This window comes from Corythoichthys intestinalis, chromosome 13 (genome assembly GCF_030265065.1).
Source record: "Corythoichthys intestinalis isolate RoL2023-P3 chromosome 13, ASM3026506v1, whole genome shotgun sequence".
NCBI classification, from domain to species: Eukaryota; Metazoa; Chordata; class Actinopteri; order Syngnathiformes; family Syngnathidae; genus Corythoichthys; species Corythoichthys intestinalis.
In genome coordinates, this window is record NC_080407.1 from 2,349,420 (window position 1) to 2,371,540 (window position 22,121).

General features: G+C 40.7%; 1 protein-coding gene across 3 annotated transcripts; it reads right to left on the minus strand.

Moving 5' to 3' along the window:
• Nucleotides 1-85: 85 nt before the first annotated feature.
• mkrn1 (makorin, ring finger protein, 1) lies at nucleotides 86-20,139 on the minus strand. 3 transcript variants are annotated; one of them, XM_057854443.1, is made up of 8 exons: nucleotides 19,992-20,139; nucleotides 19,344-19,478; nucleotides 11,275-11,447; nucleotides 7,560-7,783; nucleotides 7,275-7,489; nucleotides 7,033-7,143; nucleotides 1,843-1,987; nucleotides 86-1,330 (listed from the first exon to the last, which is right to left on the minus strand). In XM_057854443.1, the coding sequence occupies exons 1-8, from the start codon at nucleotides 20,063-20,065 to the stop codon at nucleotides 1,118-1,120; spliced, it is 1,290 nt and encodes a 429-aa protein (XP_057710426.1). In that variant the 5' UTR covers nucleotides 20,066-20,139; the 3' UTR covers nucleotides 86-1,117. The 3 variants fall into 3 exon arrangements, with proteins under 3 accessions (XP_057710426.1, XP_057710428.1, XP_057710427.1); XM_057854445.1 differs by lacking the exon at nucleotides 19,992-20,139 and adding an exon at nucleotides 19,924-19,960; XM_057854444.1 differs by lacking the exon at nucleotides 19,992-20,139 and adding an exon at nucleotides 19,642-19,783.
• Nucleotides 20,140-22,121: the final 1,982 nt, after the last annotated feature.

Consider the following 22,121-nt stretch of genomic DNA (forward strand, 5'->3'; position numbering starts at 1 on the left):
GGTTGACCCCATTCAATCGTGTTTGTTTTGCTTTATAACATTCACACATACACCATCCAAACAGAAATATTGAGACCATAGCACATATTGATAATAAACTTTTAATTTCAAGTTAAGATGGATGGCCGTGGAACATAGAAAACACACATTTCAGTATAAACATATGCATTCCAACAGAGTTCAACAGGTCGTAACCGGCTACCGAGGGAGCGGAGAAACATTTCACGAGTACAGTTCAAACGTGTATGATAAAAATATGGCCAATAAAGCCCAAAAGTGGCCCCTACCCCTCCGTCCCCTTCCCCCGTTGTACTTTTAGCCTGAATTGGAGTAAGGACACCCTCCCTCTTTTAAGTTCATTACAACATTTAAAGTCAGTAGATAGCAGAATATTGCACTTAAATGAAATGATGGGGTCGGGTCGGGCGGAGGCATTTAAAGTTCATATCGCTTGTGAGCTGCTCAGTGATTTAAGGTGCAAACGGATGGGTATCGGGTTTAACAAACCCACAGTTGAGCGTTGTGATAGACACGCCTCTTGATCAGTGATGGAACAACAAATAAACAAATTATGGTGATACAGTCAATACTGAGTACACCGAGATCGTGGCTGTGGTGGTTAATAGCGCAATACATAAACAGCTTCGATAAAAGGCAGGAGGGTCAAATCTTACAACATGCCTGGCACAATTGGAATAAGTGGTAAGATGATGTGCGTCTTCAATGAGTGGCAGGCATATGTACAAACCCTGGGAGGTGATCGACATGTGAAACCGACGCCCAAATAAAGTTTTGTTACTTTTTTTGTTTTGCTTGGACAGGAAGGGATAAGTCACAGGGATTTAGAAAACATTTTTTGTTTTTTTTTGTTTTTTTCTTTTTCAGCACTGGTGCAGTTTTTTTTTCCTTTTTTTAAGTTCATTTATTGATGGCCTGCTTAAAGGCACTGCCACAATACAAGTTTAGATGAGGGGGCGGAACTACTGTCCATCACTCACACAAGACAGTCCATTCTAGGATTTAGTAAGATATATATATATATAAATTTATATATATATATAATATGAGGATTGGGAGATAGAGTATGTGGGGAAGGGAGGGATGGGATTGGTTGAAGCTATAGGTAAATTTCGTAAAAATCATCCAATTCCTCGTGAAACAAGTCCCACTCGTCCTCAGAGTCGGTCACCTCTTCGTCGGTGCCGGCGGCGAGCAGCATGAGGAGCATCTCGCTCAGCTCGAACGTGACCATCTCCTCGTCGTCGTTGTCGAACGAGTCGCCGCTTTCTCTCTCGTCCAGAATGTCCCAGAGGCGCGTGTGTCGTGAGTTCTGGGAAGGAAAATACGGCTTAGCGAAACAAATTTATACGTATAAATACCTGACTAACAGCATGAAGGGTTGAGTTCGGTCCCGACACGAACCACGACATTGTTTTTTATTTGGTTGTTGAATTTATTCAACCGACATGTTTAGCTTAGTTTTGCGAAGTGATCGAAGATTATTTTACTTATGTTTAATACATTTTCTGGTTTGTTTATTTAGAAAATCTGGAATGCAAATTAAATGGGAGCTGTAAATCCTGCTTTTCTGCAACTAGACAGCAGATGGTGCTACAGCAGCAGGTATGTTGTGGAATAACACAGACCACACCAGCATGTACCATCCATTTTCTCTTCACTTGAGACCGTTCGCCATCCAATCACAAACACTTCAATAAACATTCACGCCAACACACAATTTAGTTCTATCTGACCAAATCTAATGAGGAAGGAAACTGGAGTAGTATATTGGTGGATGTTTGTTATCGGTCTTATAAAAATATAAAGCACATGACGTTGTACCCGGTTTCTGCTGTTGGACCCGGTCTGCCGCCGCGGAGGCTGAGCCTCCTCCAGACGCCCGTCAGGATAAGCGTGCTTGTAGAAACAGTTGGAGCCAAAAGGACATGTTCCGCGGCCCTCGTCGAAATATCGACACGGTTTACCCCTAGAGAACAGAATAAAGAGACGACCAAAATGGGGAGATAAGTTGACTTATTAGCCGCTTGAGTACAAATACACGCGTCAACAAGATGAACCGAAGAAACGGAATGGCGAAATTCACACTTTAGATTTTATCCCACCTTCAATATTTCTTTTGTGGCAAAACAATTTTTCCTATTATTAATGGAAATGAATCAGATGCATTCCCAGAACCCAAGTCGCCATCGCGCAGAGGATCGTACGAAGGGAACCCCGGTCGACGCACCCGGTCCATGTGTTTTGTTTTAATGAAAATGCAGTCACGCCTATGTTTGATGTGAATAACCGCTTATGATGTGATAAATGAACAAACAGTGGGGCAAATAAGTATTTAGTCAACCACCAATTGTGCAAGTTCTCCTACTTGAAAAGATTAGAGAGGCCTGTATTTGTCAACATGGGTAAACCTCAACCATGAGACAGAATGTGGAAAAAAACCCAGAAAATCACATGGTTGGATTTTTAAAGAATTTATTTCCAAGTTAGAGTGGAAAATAAGTATTTGGTCACCTATAAACAAGCAAGATTTCTGGCTGCCAAAGAGGTCCAACGTCTTCTAACGAGGTCAAACGAGGCTCCACTCGTTACTTGTATTAATGCCACCTGTTTTAACTCATTATTGGTATAAAAGACAGCTGTCCACAACCTGTCAGTCAGTCAAACTCCAAACTCCACGATGGCCATGACCAAAGAGCTGTCGAAGGACACCAGAGACAAAAATTGTAGACCTGCACCAGGTTGGGAAGACTAAATCTGCAATAGGTTGGTGTAAAGAAATCAACTGTGGGAGCAATTATTAGAAAATGGAAGACATACAAGACCACTGAAAATCTCCCTTGATCTAGGGCTCCATGCAAGATCTCACCCCGTGGCGTCAAAATGATAACAAGAACAGTGAGCAAAAATCCCAGAACCACACGGGGGGATCTAGTGAATGACCTACAGACAGCTGGGACCACAGTAACAAAGGCTACTATCAGTAACACAATGCGCTGCCAGGGACTCAAATCCTGCATTGCCAGACGTGTCCCCCTGCTGAAGAAAGTACACGTCCAGGCCCGTCTGCGGTTTGCTAGAGGGCATTTGGATGATCCAGAAGAGGACTTGGAGAATGTGTTATGGTCAGATGAAACCAAAATAGAACTTTTTGGTTGCCTGGCATAGCCAGACTATTCTCCCTGTATTTTTCAAACACTGTGAGAAATAGTCTGGGACCCAGCCCATTAACGGCCTCTCGAGCAAGGTACAAAATCAATCGTCCAATCAGATTCGTTTATTTGCGTGACGTGTTCTTAACGAGTAACGTCACTCTTGCGTGCCGTGTCTACAACAACACAGATGGCGAACGGGAGAGCAGAGAATATGTTCCAATCCGTGGTAAAACCAGTTTTAAATGACCAAAAACACATCGAAACAAGTCATTGACAACAGTCAACATGGCTCGCGCTAGCCATGCTGAAAATTTCTCCATTCTCCGCTCACGCTAATTACTTGTCGCTTTAACAACGTCACGTCTGCTCGTCCCTGATTGGTCCACTCCGCTGTCCGTTTGCTGTGGCTTGCTCCGCCCTTGGAATTGGATCCGCCGGACGGTCGCCAGACTCAATCGCTGGAACAGCGGTGAGTCTGGTATACCAGGCAAACTTTTTGGTAGAAACGCAGGTTCTCGTGTTTGGAGGAGAAAGAATACTGAATTGCATCTGAAGAACACCATACCCACTGTGAAGCATGGGGGTGGAAACATCATGCTTTGGGGCTGTTTTTCTGCAAAGGGACCAGGATGACTGATCCGTGTAAAGGAAAGAATGAATGGGGCCATATATCGAGAGATTTTGAGTGAAAATCTCCTTCCATCAGCAAGGGCATTGAAGATGAGACGTGGCTGGGTCTTTCAGCATGACAATGATCCCAAACACACAGCCAGGGCAACAAAGGAGTGGCTTCGTAAGAAGCATTTCAAGGTCCTGGAGTGGCCTAGATCTCTCCAGATCTCAACCCCATGGAAAATCTGTGGGAGGTAGTTGAAAGTCCGTGTTGCCCAACGACAGCCCTGCTCTAGAGGAATGGGCCAAAATACCAGCAACAGCTTGTGAAGAGTTACAGAAAATGTTTGGCCTCCGTTATTGCCAACAAAGCGTACATGAATGAATGAATTTTGTCATTGTCATCATCATCATTGACAGCTTCAGAGTGTGGAATTTGCCCGAAAGACGATGACAGACAAAGGAAAGACGGGGAAAAAGCAAATGCTTATCGATACCTGTCCCCCAACAGCCCGGGACGCACAGTCAAGCATGCTTGTGTTACAGCCCAGTTATTATCGTTTTTTTTTTTTTTTTTTCCACATATCATTCAAAATCATTGATTGTCATGGAATTTCACATATTGTCAATTTGAGTGGGTTCATTGTATCAGTTGATGTCCAAGTTGGTGTAGGGAGTTTAGCTTATTTCTATATTTCTTAAACTTCTCCTCGCAGGCCCTGTCCTTGGGAGATAAAATACTCATACAGCGCTGTTTTCTTTTTGCAAGCGTTGATAAGCATCTTGGTCATCCAAGGTTTGTTTCGCATTCCAGTCTTGAGTTTAGAGATCTTTTGTACGCTGTCTTTGACGGATTTACGCAGTGGTTGCGTGGAGTGTAGTTTGTGAAGATAGGCAGATGGTCGGTGATATCACGGCAATGTTGTATCCGTGCAAATTAAAGTCAGTTCCTTTGTTTTCATTAAGCCAGGTTTCTGAGACGGCAATAACATCAGCTCTGTAGATATTCGTCAATACTTTCAAAATGTTTGTATAGACTCCTGGCGTTGACGTGGATTTGTTTCAGCTTACCGTCCACGTCCATGGAATTGTAGTACTGTTCCGCTGTGTAGTACTTACAGTTGTTCGACATGTTATTGTAAAAGTTGAGGTCAGGATCAAGATTATCAGTTGGGTCATCATGGTACTCATCATAACAAAGTATTGAGATGAACTTTTGGTATTGACCAAATACTTATTTTCCACCATGATTTGCAAATAAATTCAAACAGTGTGATTTTCTCAGGGTCCCCCCAGGATTGATAAATCTAAATTCAAGACTTTTAAGACCTTTTTTAATGCCATTTCAACTGAAAATTAATACTTTTCTCGCACCCATTATTTAGATAATATTGAATCATATTAAAAAAATAAAGCACTGAACATCAAATTTAACCTCAATTACTAAGTGTGTTTGACAAAAGAATGCACATTTATTGAAGATACAATTAAAACAAAAAGTTTCGTGCCACAGACCGGCCCTCTTTATGTAATGACCTACCTTATTAAAATATTGTAATAATAAACGTGCTGTCAAGCGATTCATTTTTTAAAATCGCGACTAATCGCATGCTGTCAATAGTAAACTTGCGATTTTTTAAAATGTATTTCAATTTTTAAATACATCTTTTCGCACAGGAATTCATCAAATTTAAGCCTCATTAGAAACAAGAAAAGAGTTTTCCTTTACACTTGTAAAGATGAATCAAATATGAATTTTCCACAAATAACTTAGAGGAAGAGCATGTCTACTGACAGTTCTGAGATCAAGGGCTCAAGCGCAGGTTCTGTGTGAAGTTACCATTTTATTTTTGGGGTACTAGCTCAAGACTGACTTTTTAAAGAATGAGGAACCTTTTGCAGGTGTTTTGAATTACACATGTGGCAAGTGCGTAAAAAACTGAAGCTTTTCATCATATTCTTTTTTTTTTTTTTGGTTTGTGGTACATGCAAATTGACATACTCAATTTTGTTGGTTTAATCTACCAAAATAAAACAACTTTTACTTGATATTCAAAATTTGGGGGGCGTACTGTATATAGTTTAAATCAATAAAAAAATAATTTCATATATCATTACTTACGAGTGTTTTCATATTATTCATGACATAAAATTACCGCAATTAAATGTGAAAGATTGAATGATTGATTGAAAGAATAATTGAACTCACCAAAACGGCTGTCTCCCAATGCACTTATACAGTTCAGACACCTGTGTATTTCAGGGTAGTTTACGCTCATCAGTCCACCTCAGAGTGCAATGTTTTGGGTTAAAATGCCCAATTTATGTTTTGCCTGAGAACGTGGATTTCACCCCAATCCTCCGTCTTTATGCCCAAAAATAGTGCCTGAAGTTTTAGTGGTGCTCTCGTTAAAATTATTTCATTCTGCATGTTCATTTACGGTTTATCGCTGTACTTTTATCCAAACATGCTCAAAAACAACGATAATGGGTCGCGCCAACAGCCAGACGGGTTCGCGCTCGTCATGCTGCCTCAACGTGCCCCATTTCGGCCATTAAAACCCGAAATTAAGTTTTTCCAGAATCAAGTCAGCAGGATGATATCATGATACTCTTTCCCAGAGGCAGAGCTGGCGGCATTGGAGAATGGGGTATCGAATTTCAAACTACAGAATGCTAGAAGGGCCACAATTTATCGCGCAAAGCGGGGTTGCGTGATGCCGTTAGTAAATAGTTTAACTGAAAGCGTCGTTAAAAATGTGTATTACGACCGGCCCAAACGTCAGGCCGGCCCACCGGGAACTGTCCCGGTTCTCCTGATTAGCCACTCCGGGCCTGGTACTGTGCGATTGCCTGCTGTTGTAATGTTGATTCTAATGATGCTAACGGCGCGCACGCACGAGGTGCAAGTGCATCGTTAAAATTCTACGCGTCATCTTCGTTATGGATTGAAAAAAAAAAAAACTTTGTCACGGATATAATTTAGGTTGCACTGAGATGTTCTTGAAAATTAAAACCACGGTGAAAAAATTCCAGACTTACGACAGCTAATTTAATACTGTTAATAACCCGCGGGTACCCTGTTTCTGTTTTTTTCCCCCCGCATTCTGTCTCTCATGGATGAGGTTTACCCATGTTGACAATTACAGGTCTCTCTCATATTTTCAAGTAGAAGAACTTGCACAATTAGTGGCTGACTAAATACTTCTTTGCCCCACTTTACGTGCAGTATGCATTGTCCACATACCCCATGCCTTCCTTGTATGTCTGGATGAGTTTCTGCTTTTCCTCTTTCTCTTCCACCCAGAACTCGCTCGGGATGACAAAGTTAGATGTGATCCGACATTCCGGGCAAGATCTGTAAATGATATATGATGAAACCAATGTGACCTTTACATTCTTTTGTAGTGTAGGCAAAAAAACAAAACAAAAAAAACACCATTTTAAAATGCACAAATGCGACAGCTTGTCCTTCCTCGCATGACTCACTTGATGATTCTGCTCTCAAACTGCCGGGCGCTTCGCCACCTACGGATGCACTTTAAACAGTAGCAGTGGCTGCAGTTGGAGAGGATGCCGAAGCGGCGCTCGCTCGGGTTACTTTTCTCGAAAACCACCTCCATGCACACGCCGCACATCATGTCCTTGCTGCGTTGGATGGCGAATGAGATCTCCATGTCTTTTTCGTGGGCCTCGATGCACGCCTGAGAGAAAACGAGTTCAAAGCCGTACGTCGCCGCTTTTTTTTCCGCGGTCGATCGTCGGTAACGATACCTTGGTGTGCTCCGAGCGCTGGTTGTTGTCGGTGGGGTGGAGCACTTGCAAGCCGCACATGTCGCACACGTCGCCATGGAGATAGACGCAGTTGAGGCCGTAGCGGCACTCGCCCACGGCGGCGTACGGACACAGTTCCTTGATCAGCTCTTTGTCGTCGCGCGCCGTCTCGCTGTCAAACTCCTCGATGAGTGGGACGGAGTTGCGCACCTTGGCGGACTCCGCTGAAAACGACCGAAAAGTTCAGACTTAAAATCAATCACCAACAGGAGTGGGAACCTCTTCTTACCTCACGATACGATTTGCGATACAAAGCTCACGATAAAATCATTCTAGGATATTCTACAAACAACCAATAAACAGAAAAACAAGCTTCTGCTGTGAATTGGAATGAGTTTATCACTAGTAGACGTCCAATCTATTTGAAGTGGGAGAGTGGCAGCGAATGAACATTCGTTCATTCGCTGCCATCCCTCCCACTTCAAACGGATTGAACGTCTATGGCCGTCATTGGCGGCCAATGCCAGGCAATGTGGTAATTTTGGGCCAGTTAAGGTCATCTACCTGTTAATTTTCAGTCATTTGGGGGTATTTTACCGGCCATTTCCTGTTTATCTTGAGTTACAGAACAGGAAGTGACCTGGGAATCACCCAAATGATTAGCTAATGACTAATTCAACAGCAAGTGACCTGTAAATCAAGGGCGTAGGTTTGCATAGGGACGGTAGGGACATAACACCACCAACTTTTAAGTAACTTTATTTGCATAATATAGTGAGTTCAGTTATATAGGTAATTTAGATTGTCTTCCCATAAGTTGTAAGGATAGAATTGACCCTACATTATGTTCAGACTTACATTCACACAATCCCAACAGAAATACATGTCGACATACCGCCTCCTCCGCTCCCTTTGAAGAGGAGGGATATTAGAAGGTTTTTTCGGCCAGCAACAGCCATTTTAAGTAATGTAAAAAGATGTCAATGTTGTGAAGGTAGGGGAACACACCACTAACTTCGCAACTGAATATCCGACCTGCATCAGAGTTAGCATAACATTAAACTGTGTGAACTTTCTAACCTGGAACATTCGAGTAGAAAGCTGTTTAGTGACGTGTCTCCATGTACTTTTTCTACCGTTAACGTTAATCCAACTGTGCATTTTGTGCATGTATTCCCTAATTAAAATGTATATATTTTCTATCATCATTGAAAAAATATTTTATTTGCAGCCGATGCACATTTTTAACCCCCCCCCAAAAAAAAACACGCAGGTTATGCTGATATAGCTTCCCTACCAATGTTGAGACCAAACCTACGCCCATGCTGTAAATGCCCTGAAAAATCGGACAGAATGACTGCCAATGCTCTGGTGTCGAATTAGTGCCGCAACGATTAATCGATTAACTCGAGTATTCGATCAGTAAAAAAAGATTCAAATTAAATTTTGCTGCTTCGAGTATTCATTTAATTCAAGTGGCGTTGTATTGGTTTGTTTTGCAAGTGTTTGCATTTATTTTCATTGATTTGGGTGGATACACGGCCCTCTCGTCTACCTCATTTCACATGGCTGAATCCATCTGCTCCCTGTTAAGACCAACATAAGCTAAGTTTTTGTTTGAGCTAATGATTTTTTTGAATGCATTCGTATTTTAGTTTAAAGGTATATTTAGCCATTTTTTATGGGAATATGTGTCGGAGTCATTTGTTAAGAGCATTGTAAGACAGCATTATAGCGTTTAAGCTAGCTGACTTTTGCTATGTAAGTTAGCCAATTGTTCTTTTGTTGTACATAGACCCTCTTTTTTTTTTATATATATATATTCCGTGTGAGGCTCAGTTCAGGTATTTTAATTTTTTATGTCCCTTATCAGATTATTCGAAATAAATTAGGGCTGCAGTTATCGATTATTTTAGTAGTCAATTAATCTATGAACTTGTTAGTTCAAATAATCGAGTAATCGGATAAGGAACATGAAAAATTAAAATACCTGGGATGAGCCTCAAACGGTATAAAAAATAAATGAGAATCTATGTACAACAAAAGAACAATTGACTAACATATAGCAAAAGTCCGCTAGCTTAAATGCTATAAAATGCTAACGTTTTTTTTTTTTTTTTACAATTCTCTTAACAAATGGTTCACTCATATTCCCACAAAAAATCGACTAAATATATCTATAAAGTAAACTACAAATGCATTAAAAAACATTAACCCAAACAAAATCTTAGCTTACATTGGTCTTAACAGGGAGCAGTTGGATTCAGCCATGTGAAATGAGGCAGACCAGAGGCCAGTGTATCCACCCTAATCAAGAAAAGTACATGTAAATACTTTCAAAATAAAACATTACAACGCCACTTTAATTGAATGAATGAATGAACTATTTATTGTCATCATCATGGGTATCATTGACGATTACAAAATTTGGTATGATTTGCCCGAAGGAAGAGAGAACCGAAGATGGACAAGGGCAGATGGGAGAAGCATATACTTATCATTTTCCCGTCCCCCAAACAGCTAAAAGACGCACAATCAAACATGGTAGAGTTGCATACATCACATTACATGAGCTTTTTCTTAATTAAATTCTAAATTTCAATTAATTAAACGAATACTTGAAGCAACAAAATTTAATTTGAATATTTTTGTCTAATCGAATACTCTGATTACTCGTTGCAGCACTAAAATAAATAGTTCATCGATTAATTGGCTACTAAAATAATCGATAGCTGCAGCCCTATTTCGAATGAACGAACGTTCCCAGTCTAAATGGATTGGGCGTCGAGCACCGTCAATGGCAGCCTTAGAGTTACCTGACACACTATTATGGTGGGAGATTTTGGTTGCAACTTGTTGGTCCCCCTTTTTAAAAAAAAAAAATTTTTTTAACACTGATACCTTTTCAAAACGATATCTCAATTCTTGGCAGGAGCATGTCGATAACCTTTTGGGATGCAAAGTATCACGATTAGGAGTGGGAGCCTCTTGGTACCTCACGATACGATACGATTTGCGATAAAAAGCTCACGATAACGATGATCTGACAATACAACGATTATCGATACATTGGTCAGGAAATCATTCTAGAATACTCCACAAAGAACTAATAGACAGAATAACAAGCTTCTGATGTGAATTTGAATGAGTTCATCACTAGTAGACGTCCAATCCATTTGAAGTGGGAGGGTGGCAGCGAATGAACGAATCACTTCAAACGGATTGAACGTCTATGGCCGTCAGTGGCAGCCAATGGCAGGCAATGAGTAATTTTGGGCCATTTAAGGTCATGTATCTGTTGATTTTCAGTTACTTCCTGTTGATTTTGGGGTATTTTATGGGTCGCTTGCTGTTTATTTTGAGTTACGGAACAGGACGTGATCTGGGAATCACCCAAATGAATAGGCAGTGACTTAAACTCAACAGGAAATGACCTGTAAATGCACTAAAATGAAAAGCAAGTGACCTGTAAATGCCCCGAAAATCGGACAGAATGACTGTGAATGCTCTGGTTTTGAATGAACAAACGTTCCCAGTCTAAATTGATTAGGCGTCGAGCACTGTCATTGGCAGCCTTTAAAAAAAATTTTTTTTTCTAATTGACACCTTTTTAAAACGCTATCTCAATTCTTGACAGGAGCATATCGATAACCTTTTGGGATACAAAGTATCACGATATATCACCATTTCAATATTTTGTCACACCCCTACTCACCACGTCCACAGTACGGCTGCCCAGGCACAAATTCCGCAGCATTGACCCAATCTTGTGCCTCAAGACCACCGGTGGGCCCACTGAGCTCTGGATCAGGCCGGCTGGCTCCGGAGGTTGAAGGCAATGACTCGGGGGTCGGCGGCTCATCTTTTGATGGATTAAGATGTTCAAACCTATTGAACAGATTTTGGGTCACGGAATTAAATTGGGCAGCTAGAAGCCCCCCCCCCGCCCCACACTCGATAGGCTTTTAACATTCGAGCACTAAGCCTGCTAAACAGATGGGCTTTCAAAAACGAGTTTGTAATCGCATGAATGTCTTGCTATAAGCTTCAAACTGATACAGCTGTGGTCATCCCAAACTGGTCCTTTTGCTACATTTTCAAAAAATAGTAGTGGCAAGTTATTTTCCCACAATGTCAAAACGCTACTAAAGTAAACTTGCGGGATTCGGTGGTGTGAGGTTTTGATAATCAGGGGATGGTAAGGTTTTGGGGTAAGCCTGTCGCAATATGCAATAATTCTTGCCTAGCGACCGTCCGGCGTATCAAATTCCGAGGGCGGAGCAAGCCACATCAAACAGACAGCGGAGTGGACCAATCAGCGACGGGCAGACGTGACGTCGTTAAAGCGACAAGTAATTAGCGTGAGCGGAGAATGGAGATGTTTATTCAACATGGCTAGCGCGAGCCATGTTGACTGTTGTCAATGACCTGTTTCGATATGTTTTTGGTCATTTAAAACTGGTTTTACCACGAATTGGAACATATTCTCGGCTCTCCCGTTCGCCATCTGTGTTGTTGTCGAGACGACTTTCGTTGCGCAAGAGTGACGTTACTCGTTAAGAACACATCACGCAAATAAACAAATCTTGATTGTACGGTTGATTTTGTACCTTGCTCGAAAGGCCGTTCATGGGTTGGGTCCCAGACTATTTCTCAGTGTTTGAAAAATACAGGGAGAATAATCTGGCTGTGCCAGGCAACAATAATTCCATTTATCGCACTGTAAATAAAAATGAAGGCGGTAATTTTTCCACTGCGATTTATCGCCTCGCATGCACGTGCGCGCGCGCTGTGGCTGACTTGCTGTTAAAAGTTCGGCTTCCTTGTTATAAACTACGCAAAATGCATTTTCGTTCTGGGTCCGGCAAAAAATGGCGCCGGAGCCAATTTATTCCCATTATATCCTATTGTTCAACGTATACCGGCCGCGTCAGTGCTCCGGATTGACTGCGGACCATCTCCGGCGGGCTCCGGTTTAGGATTTAAAAAATTTTTTTTGCCGGAGACGCATCCGTCAAAATGGGCGGATTCAGGCCTGGAGTCAACAGCCCGATGTCTTATTCACGGTTTAAACACCAGCGAATATGGATGAAGAACGTTTCATCATGGAGGTGGAAAGTCACAAAGTGATTTACAGTAGCAGATCATCATTATAAGGACAACATTAAAAAGGAAGCTGTATGGTGTCCTGTTATGTGCGTTTTTCTGGCAATGATATCCAACACACGACGTGCTGACAACTTTGTTTTTTATTAACACTAAGTGCTTACAACACTTCAACCTGTGGCTCTTGGCAGGCTGTGTAGAGACACTGCCGCGTCACATGAACAAAACAACAACACCATTGCGTGCGCTCGTAGGCGGATCTACTATTCAGGCAAAGTAGGCGATCGCCTTAAGCCCCCAACCAGTAGGGGGCCCCCAACCAGCTGCCCTTGCCCCAACGAGCAAGGGCTTGGGCCACCGGAGCCAGCAGCACCCCCAGCTATTCGTCATGTATAATTATGTGAGCATACCAAACAAACAAATAACAAAACAAAAACAGAAAAAGCCATTTGAATGCTGCATTTATATTATCTCTCTCCCACACACACGCACTACAATGGGCTGTTCTACGACGACGGACTGAGTATCAGTCACTTAGCTTCATTTAGCGCCATTTAGCTTCGTTTAGCATCGCTTAGCTCCGCTTAGCTGTTCGTTAGCTTCACTTCGCTCTCCCGCGTTTTTCACGCCACTAAGCTCGCTATTTTTACAGCTCCCTTACTACTTTGCACGTCGGCTATCGTTTATTTCGAACACATGAGCGAAAGTTCTCTCCATGAGAGCCAAAGTGCAGTGAGCCGTGAGGGAGAAGTTGAGAACAGGACGCGAATGTCTCCCTTAACTTTCTTCGTCGTCTTCACACCAAACATAAAATACACGACAGCACACCCTGTGGCGAAACAATGCAGTACAATTCAAAAGTCATACAATAACACTAAACAGCTGGTTAACAGCATTTGCTAGCGAAAAAAAATCAAATCTATTAGTGACACCACAAGCAATGACGAAGAATGTTTCTTACGGAGTGTAAAGCTTTCGGTTAGCGGTTTAGCGAACGTACCTCCAGTGAACATTTCAAAATAAAAGCATGTCATATAAATAAGGATTTCTGGAGTTAATCCCACATACTTCAGAATTAATATTATAATATGTTGAGTAAATACTATGAAATACAGATTATACACTAAGAATAGCTTTCAAATGACACTCTTTATGACAAATATGATTGGCAATGAACAACTATTATAATTATCATATTGCTATTATATATAGTAGTATACTATAATAATAATGCTAGATATTTTTTTCTAAGATTTGTTTTGGATAATGTTGGAAAGGCAAAGTCAGCGTTCTGAATGTTTACTTCCCATTCTTTTGCACTAGTAAATGCTATCAGCATTTAACCTCATTGTTTATTTGTGATTAATTATTATTTACATGATTATTTGAACTTTAATAAAGAATTTAAATGTTCCAAAATGGTTTTGTGAATTAAGAAGTGTCAACAAAAATTTCATTGCTAAATTAGTCAAAAAGAAGAAAATTATTACATTAGTCGACAAATCGTAAAACTAGTCTGCTGACTAATCAGGAGAAACTTTGTCGTTTAGTGTACCGCAACATATTTCCTCCACACCCTTCTCACCTTTTTAACCCCTTACCCATGAAGAGGGCCCCTGGATATGTTCGCCTTAAGCCCCAAAATTGCCATGTCCGCAACTGCGTATGCTTCATGGCGCCTCGGAAAACATCCAATCACAATATTACACATGGAACGCCATAGCAGAAGCTCTGAGGGGCAAAGTTTTCGTTTGCCTTGAATGCTTAAGTTATTAAGTACAATTTTATTTTTTTCTTGAAAAAGACATTTATTCTGTGTTTCTGTGCGGTATTAATATTGTTATCTTTTACTTAAAAGAGGCATGATCTATTGTTTAGATTTCTTAAAAAGAACTTTTGGATTTAAGAGTAAGCATTTATTGTGTTTAAATGGGTGTACTTGGTCTATTAATTAGGGCTGTCAAAATTATCGCGTTAACGCGCGGTAATTAATTTTTTAAATTAATCACGTTAAAATATTTGACGCAATTAACGCACATGTCCCGCTCAGACAGTATTCTGCCTTTTGGTAAGTTCTACAGCAAGGTTTTTTGTGCTGTCTAACAGCGAACTCTTGTGGTCGCTTTGCGACATGGTTTATTGCTTTCTTGCCAGTTCAATATGGCTGCACGACGTCTCGGTCTGACGCCTACGTTGTAATGTTGTGCTTATATGATCCTTGGACAAGATTTGTCCGTAAGTATGGTTGTTGTAAAGAATGTACATATTATGTTAGTAAGCGAAATGTTATATTTTTTGTATGAGACGCTTTTTGTTTATGTTTAGTGAACCTGTATAGCGTGCTAAGCTAACGTTGTTGCTAATGCAATGCTTGTGTACTTTTTTTGGTAGTTTTACTACGGTCTAAAGAGGACAGTGGTTTGAGGCCATTTTATTAATAAATCAGATGAAAAAGGAAGAAGTCTGATTATTAAAGCGTCGTTCACTAGCTGTCTAGCTTTGGAAAAAGTAGACGCTTCGGAGTGAGGACAGCATAGACAGATTTAAATGACAGTAGAGTGAAATGCCCACTACAGTCCTTATGTACCGTATGTTGAATGCATATATCCACCTTGTGTCTTATCATTCCATTCCAACAAATTATTTTACAGAATATATATATAATTTACAGAAAAATATGGCATATTTTATAGATGGTTTGAATTGCGATTACTTACGATTAATTAATTTTAAAGCTGTAATTAACTCGATTAAAAATTTTAATCGTTTGACAGCCCTACTATTAATATATACTGTATTCTCACAGTGTTATTTTAAATTTCATTAAAAAAAAAGTAGGGGGGGACGCAGTAATAATCGCATATCGCAATAATTTATTAAATAAATTATCGCGCACTAAAATTTATTACCGCGACAGGCCTATTTTGGCGTACTCATGGTAGGATCCCAGATGAAAACACTCATTATGACATGACAGGCAAAGCAATTACGAGAAAGCAACCTGTGGCAGTGGACTTTTATTGGATCGCACAAAGCTGTACATTTGCTTATATGACGGACAAAACTGACATGTGAGCCTGACGGGTCGTTTTGCTTGCAGTTTACTGTCGAGCCGAGGCAATAATGTGATACGGATCCCATTTCAGAAGGTGGTGCGGAGTGGTTACATTGCCTAAGTTGTGTTGAAATTATACAGCATCACGGGCAAAGAGTATTTGAGGGAGCTGGTTAGGACATGTAAGCGGCAAGCCAGACATCAAATTTTACTTCTAATATTACATAACACATTTTTTATTAATAGAATCGCATGGGGGTAGACAAACACAATGATCAGTATTTCAGATTTCATAGAATTTAAATTTGTGAACGTTTGGAGTCTATGGAATATAGTACGAGAAGAGCCTGCATTAAAAACTCCTACTCAACAGATAATCTGGTACAATATGTTATCTAAATTCCCACCATTTTCCTTCATTCAAGGACATGTTCATCAGATAACTTTTTCTACATTTCATACTGAATCCGTACAGTATTATTCCAGTATGTCTTCCAGATAACAATAGCAAAATTTGAAAGCTCGAGTCTGACTGCATGCATTTTCTTGGGAGTACTTATAAGTACAGTGGTACCTCGACATACAATCGCTTCGACACACGATCTTTTCGACATCAGACGTAAAATTTGACTCGCCATTTGTTACCACATCCGATGACATGCTCTCAATACGCCGCAGTTTCTTTGTTTTCCCACAGACGAACAGCAGATTTTCTTGTGAGAGAAATCAACATGGGTTGCAACAATGTTAGTGCAGGTGGTGGAAAAAAAGGGAAAAGGTGATGCATACCGTTACCACTGACATTCGCCAGTCTTTATATTTTAAGGTGGCAATTATTATTGTGGTAACATCACCAAAGAAATCGCCAGCTTCGTCGGGTTTCTAATCATTTATTCCATCAACTTTTGCAACACAACACACCTAGTGTCCCCCGCAGCAAATAAACTAGTGCTGCAACAATTAATCGATTAACTTGAGTATTCGATTAGAAAAAAATATTCAAATTAATTTTTTTTGCTTCGAGTATTCGTTTAATGAAAGTGGCGTTGTAATGGTTTATTTTAGTGATGCACGATAATACATTTTTCAACCGATATCGATAACCGATAATTTCCTGCCCCTTCCACCCGATAACTGATAATGTCACTCTGATAATTCTATTCAAATATGTGTGTAAAATTTTAAACTATACGAAGATCAAATGTTACTGTGCAAAAATGTAATTTAGTGCTATTTTTTTTCCCACATCAAATGTGAACAAGTAGTACATTCCAATAACCTAACAATGGCAATGACGTTGTGTAATGGAAAGCTTTTGGCAACAATTACTTAGAGCGTAAACACCCAAGTTGCACAAAAATGCCTTTAAAAGTAAGCCATTCCTAACATATATCACATTACTACACTGCAAAAACACCTCCTTAAAACTAGCAGAATTGGACAAAACTGTTGATTGCGCAAATTTAGAGGCTAAATCAAGTATATAATTATCGGATTGCATTATCGGTTGAATTTCGTTTTATCTGGATTATCTGTGTGACGTCATAATTGCCATTATCGGCCAATAATTATCGGTCACCGATATTATCGTGCATCTCTAGTTTATTTTAAAATTGTTTTCATTTAGTTTTATCGATTAGGGTGGATACACTGCCCTCTGGTCTGCTACTTTTCACATGGCTGATTCCAACTGCTCCCTGTTAAGACCAACATAAGCTAAGTTTTTGTTTGAGCTAATGTTTTTTAATGCATTGATAATTTAGTTTATAGGTATATTTAGTTAGGTATATTTTAGTTTTTTTGTGGCAATATGTGTCTGAACCATTTGTTAAGTGCATTGTAAAACCTTAAGCATTTTATAGCATTTAAACTTTTTCTACATAAGTTAGCCAATTGTTCTTTTGTTGTACATAGATCCACATTTAATTAAAAAAAAAAAAAGTTTGAGGCTCAGCCCAGGTATCTTAATTTTCCATGTTCCTTATCAGGTTACTCGATTATTTGAACTAACTAGTCCATCAATTAATCGAAAAGTGAAAAGCAGTGACACTATCAAGTCAGCCGCGCGATATGTTCAGGTACACCACGCAAAAACATTTGCCACATTAGAACCCGGTTTGTTACATTATTACAGGTATTATTACTACTATATTATAATTCAGATTTTTATTCATAACTTATTTGTTTTGCTCTTTGTAATTGATATTTGCAGTAGTAACATAAGTACATATTAAGAATTTAGTGTAGGTTTTCGGGCAGTGAAACAAATTCACGGATTTATAATGTATTCCTCTGGGAAAATCCTGCCTCACATACAACCATTTCGACTTCCAAACAAGGTCCTGGAACGAATTAACTTCGTATGTAGTGGTACCACTGTATTATGGATTGCTTCAGTGAAAGTGTCAAATGTCATAACAGGTCAAATATGACTCCAAAATAGAACTACAACACTAAATAAGGAATGGTCAGCTGCTTCCATACTGTCAAGTTGTTCCCGTGTAAACGTGACTTCGCATGCACAGCGGTTAAAAAAAAAAACGTTGCTCCTCTGGCCGCCTCCTACACACGACGGCTGGCACACTCAGTGCACACTGTTAACCAGTCTGTTCCCAGAAAGCCACTTCCAGTGTTGAAGAAAGATGTGGGGGTGGCTGGGAGGGAGGCGTCTGCTGGAGCTATGCATAAATAAGGAGGAGGAGGGCGCTGCAGATAAGTGAACCTGGGGAACCCAGCAACAGCAGAACAAGGAGGGAAGCTGAGAGCGTTATGCAATTGCTATGCAGGATGCAGTGCACTTTGTCAAGCCCAAAAGAGGGGAGGGGGTCATTGAGTCCATCACAATAGGCAGAGCCAAGGGAATTGAGCTATAACAAACCCCCACGTCGGCGCCTTTTCTTTAGCATGGCCACATTCCTCCATCACAAGGACGACGGAATGCGACTTGTCAACACAGCACAAGTGACTCAATGCATCATAATCTCAACAACAAGTGTCTTCAGATCATTGTCAAGGGGGGTGGCGATCCCTGCCTCGGTAACTATGGGGATGCTCCTTGGAGCCAGACAGACACCAAGCAGACAGCGTCTGCGCCGCTGCCGTCTGGGCACACTCGAGCTTAACGGAGGAGCGGGAGGCTAATCTGCCTCTCAAAAGGAGACAGAACCGCTGCATTTTAAGCGCTCTTTTGAAGTTGACGCAGGTTATCGAGCAGTGAGATTTTGGAGAAAAGCGAAGGACAGGGCAGTCTTCACTTCTTTTTCATAGCAAAAGAAGATGCAGCGATGGGAAAGTGGAACCTGGTCTCTTTCGGTGAAGCTATTTTCCACCAAGTTGTCATCCTCTATAACCTACCGACACGGGGCACTTGAGGCTACTGCCAAAGTCGTATTTCAAAGCACATTATTATATCATAGCGAGACAGCTGCACTGAGGATTCCAACAAGGCGCTGCCACGGCCGAAAACATGTCCGCCGTCTCAAGTGTCACATCATCCAACGTGGAAAAGCAATCGGACCAGCTGCGGGGAAGTTCTAACGGATCGTCTGACGGCCGAACCCGACTCGGAATGTTTTGCGAGAACATCAATTATATAAGAGCCTCGGTCCCGTCCGAGAACTGACCTGCACCGGTCCCCGAATGCACAGTTTCCCTTCTGGTAGAACTTGCAAAGCATGGCTCCGGCCGGCTTGCTGTTGGTCAGGTCGTGAGAATATCGACAGTTGTCGCCTTCTTTGCATAGACCGTGCAAAAAATACCTGCAAATAGAAAGCACCATTAATATTCTTATTTCATACTATATGCTCATCAACTGCCATGATAACTAACTATACATGGACTCTAAACGAGTAGTTTTAAACAGTAAACGTGGCAAGCTAGGACTTGACTTTAATAAAATAGTGCTGACTAGACAGAACTCACAACGCGGCAGGAGTTCTATATGTGCATTAATGTTCCGTTTCATGAAAACAAGGTCAACGGTTCTCCCCTGATTGCCCGTTAACCGTGACGCCACCGCGTCTGGGGCTTTATGGCGTCGTGTGTCGTCAGTGCCGTGTCTTTAAAACGACGTCGCCGCTCGTAGCACAGTAAATATCAAACAAAAACACAGTTGTCAGGCTCAGCTAAAGCATAGCAAGGCAACAATGGCAGAGCCTCGCTAAACTGCCGTTGACAACCGCGCGACAGTTGTCGTACGCTCACTATTTGCGGGCGAAAAGTGCTCCAATGGCTCTCTCGTCGACATTCAAAGAGCATTTCTCCTCTCGTACCTGCAAGTTACGTGTTTGGTCCAACCTCCTGGTATCGCTGGGGCCGCTGTGGACGATGCAGCTGCTTCCGCCATTGCTGTTTATGTTTTAAGCTGCCGGATGTTCCGGACAGCACCGCTTCTCGTTCGGGCTTCTTCGGCAATCTTCGGCTTGTGTCGGGCTTTGCCGAAAAACAAAACATTTGCGCCACTTGTTGGACATTTTTAGTCATTACAGCTAATTAGATTGCTGTAAATGTTGACATTGGTGAAGATGATTGAGCAACGAACATTTTGTCCACGTTTAATTACCAGACTCATTGATGGCGCCCCCCCCACCCAAAAAAACAAAACTTCATAATGGTTAATAAGACTCTTTTTATTGTGAGAAAAAATGGTCTTATCTAATATCGATACAATTTTTATTGTGTTCTTTTTAGGCCAGTCGTGATAATAAATTGTAGTAGTCTAATAAATAATTGTCAATGTGCGATATTATTGCCAAATGTTTTTAACCAATTGAACCACTAATGTAGTGACAAAAAATCCTCATCAATCACCCCTTTAAATGCAATGAACTGTTATTCTTCAATAAAACAAAAACTATATCAAAATAAATAAATCAATATGTTTTTTAAAAAGCCTAAGAATTCATTGCCAATCAAATTTTAAAAGCTATTCTTAGTGTAGAATCTGAAGTATGTGATATTGGGGCAGTTTACACGGTGACTCTCCGAAAAGACGAAAAATTTCAAATTTGTATTTATATGGTTCCGTCTCCATTCGAACAATGTCGCAATTCCGCATGAAAACGATGTAGTATTCCAGGCACTAGGGGGCAGTGCAGATTTACAAGGCGACAGCGAATGATGCACTTTGACCTCCTCCGCCCGGAAGACAACATGCCCGCCCACTCCAAGCAATGGCATTTTTTTTTGTTCAAAAAGGCACAAAAATGGAAACATTCAACATATTTAAATTAAAAATATTATCAAAACAGTAAATTAAAGCCGAAGTTCCGCCATATTTGCTGATTCTAATATTTAGTAACACTAATGCGCACGCCCAATGTGACGTGTACGAGCGCTGACGTTATCGGCGCGGGTCCCGCGCGGCAGAAGCTTTTGATATGCATGCGGAGCCAGCCCCCCTCAAGCCCCCGCAATCGAATTCTTCCACTTTGGAGGCAGGATTCAGAATTTTTCGTCTTCGCCTTGTCTTCGCTGACACCATATGCACAAGAGGCAATTCCGCTACTCAGTCATTGCATCTTCATGTCGTCATGTAAACTGCCCCATTTACTCCAGAAATCTTCATTTACATATTGAGCATGACGTGCTTTTATTTTGAAATGTTCACCGGAAGTATGTTCGCTAAGCCGCTAACCGTAAGCTTTACACTAAGAAAAAAACAGTGCACTTCTATTTTCATCATGCGTTTGGTGTCAGTCATAGATTTTTTTTTTCATATTGTTTGCAAATGCTGTAAACCAGCGAGTTTTCATGTTTGTAGTGTCACCTTTTAACCACAAGTTTGCGTTTTGGCCAATTATTTGTATTTATATTTCAATATTTTGTCGCAGGCTAAAGTGTTTTTTTTCTTTACCATTAGCCTCAATACTAACGTTTTACAATGTTTATTATCGATGTGTTTCCTTATTTTGTGTTGATGATCAATAAACATCTGTGAAAGGAAATTGGGTCTCATACAGGGTTGGGCATCGTTTGAAACTGAATGATTCCACTTCCGATTCCAATTTCACGTTTTGATTCCTGTTCCGAACGATTCTCGATTCCGATTCTTTTAAGACGCGCAGGGTCAAAAGAATTGCATAGTTTATATTAATGTCTTAACTTCTTGATGATTTTTTAAATTATATGAACTTCTCGCAGAGCAGAACTTGTATATAAATATCCGTCTTTGAACTTGAATGTGATCAAGTTTCTTTCGACAGGAGTGCACTTTGACAAAGATGTTTATTTTTCAAATGCGCACGGAGAAAACATTTACACATATTCTAGCATAAGCAAAAGTATAAATTCTTCTATTGATTATAATTTGATGATCTTTTTATACTGTTGATTTTTACGGAGGTGTCAACTCTAGTGCTTTAAGATGGCGGCTGTAGTAACGCCGGCGAGTCTGTCATTTT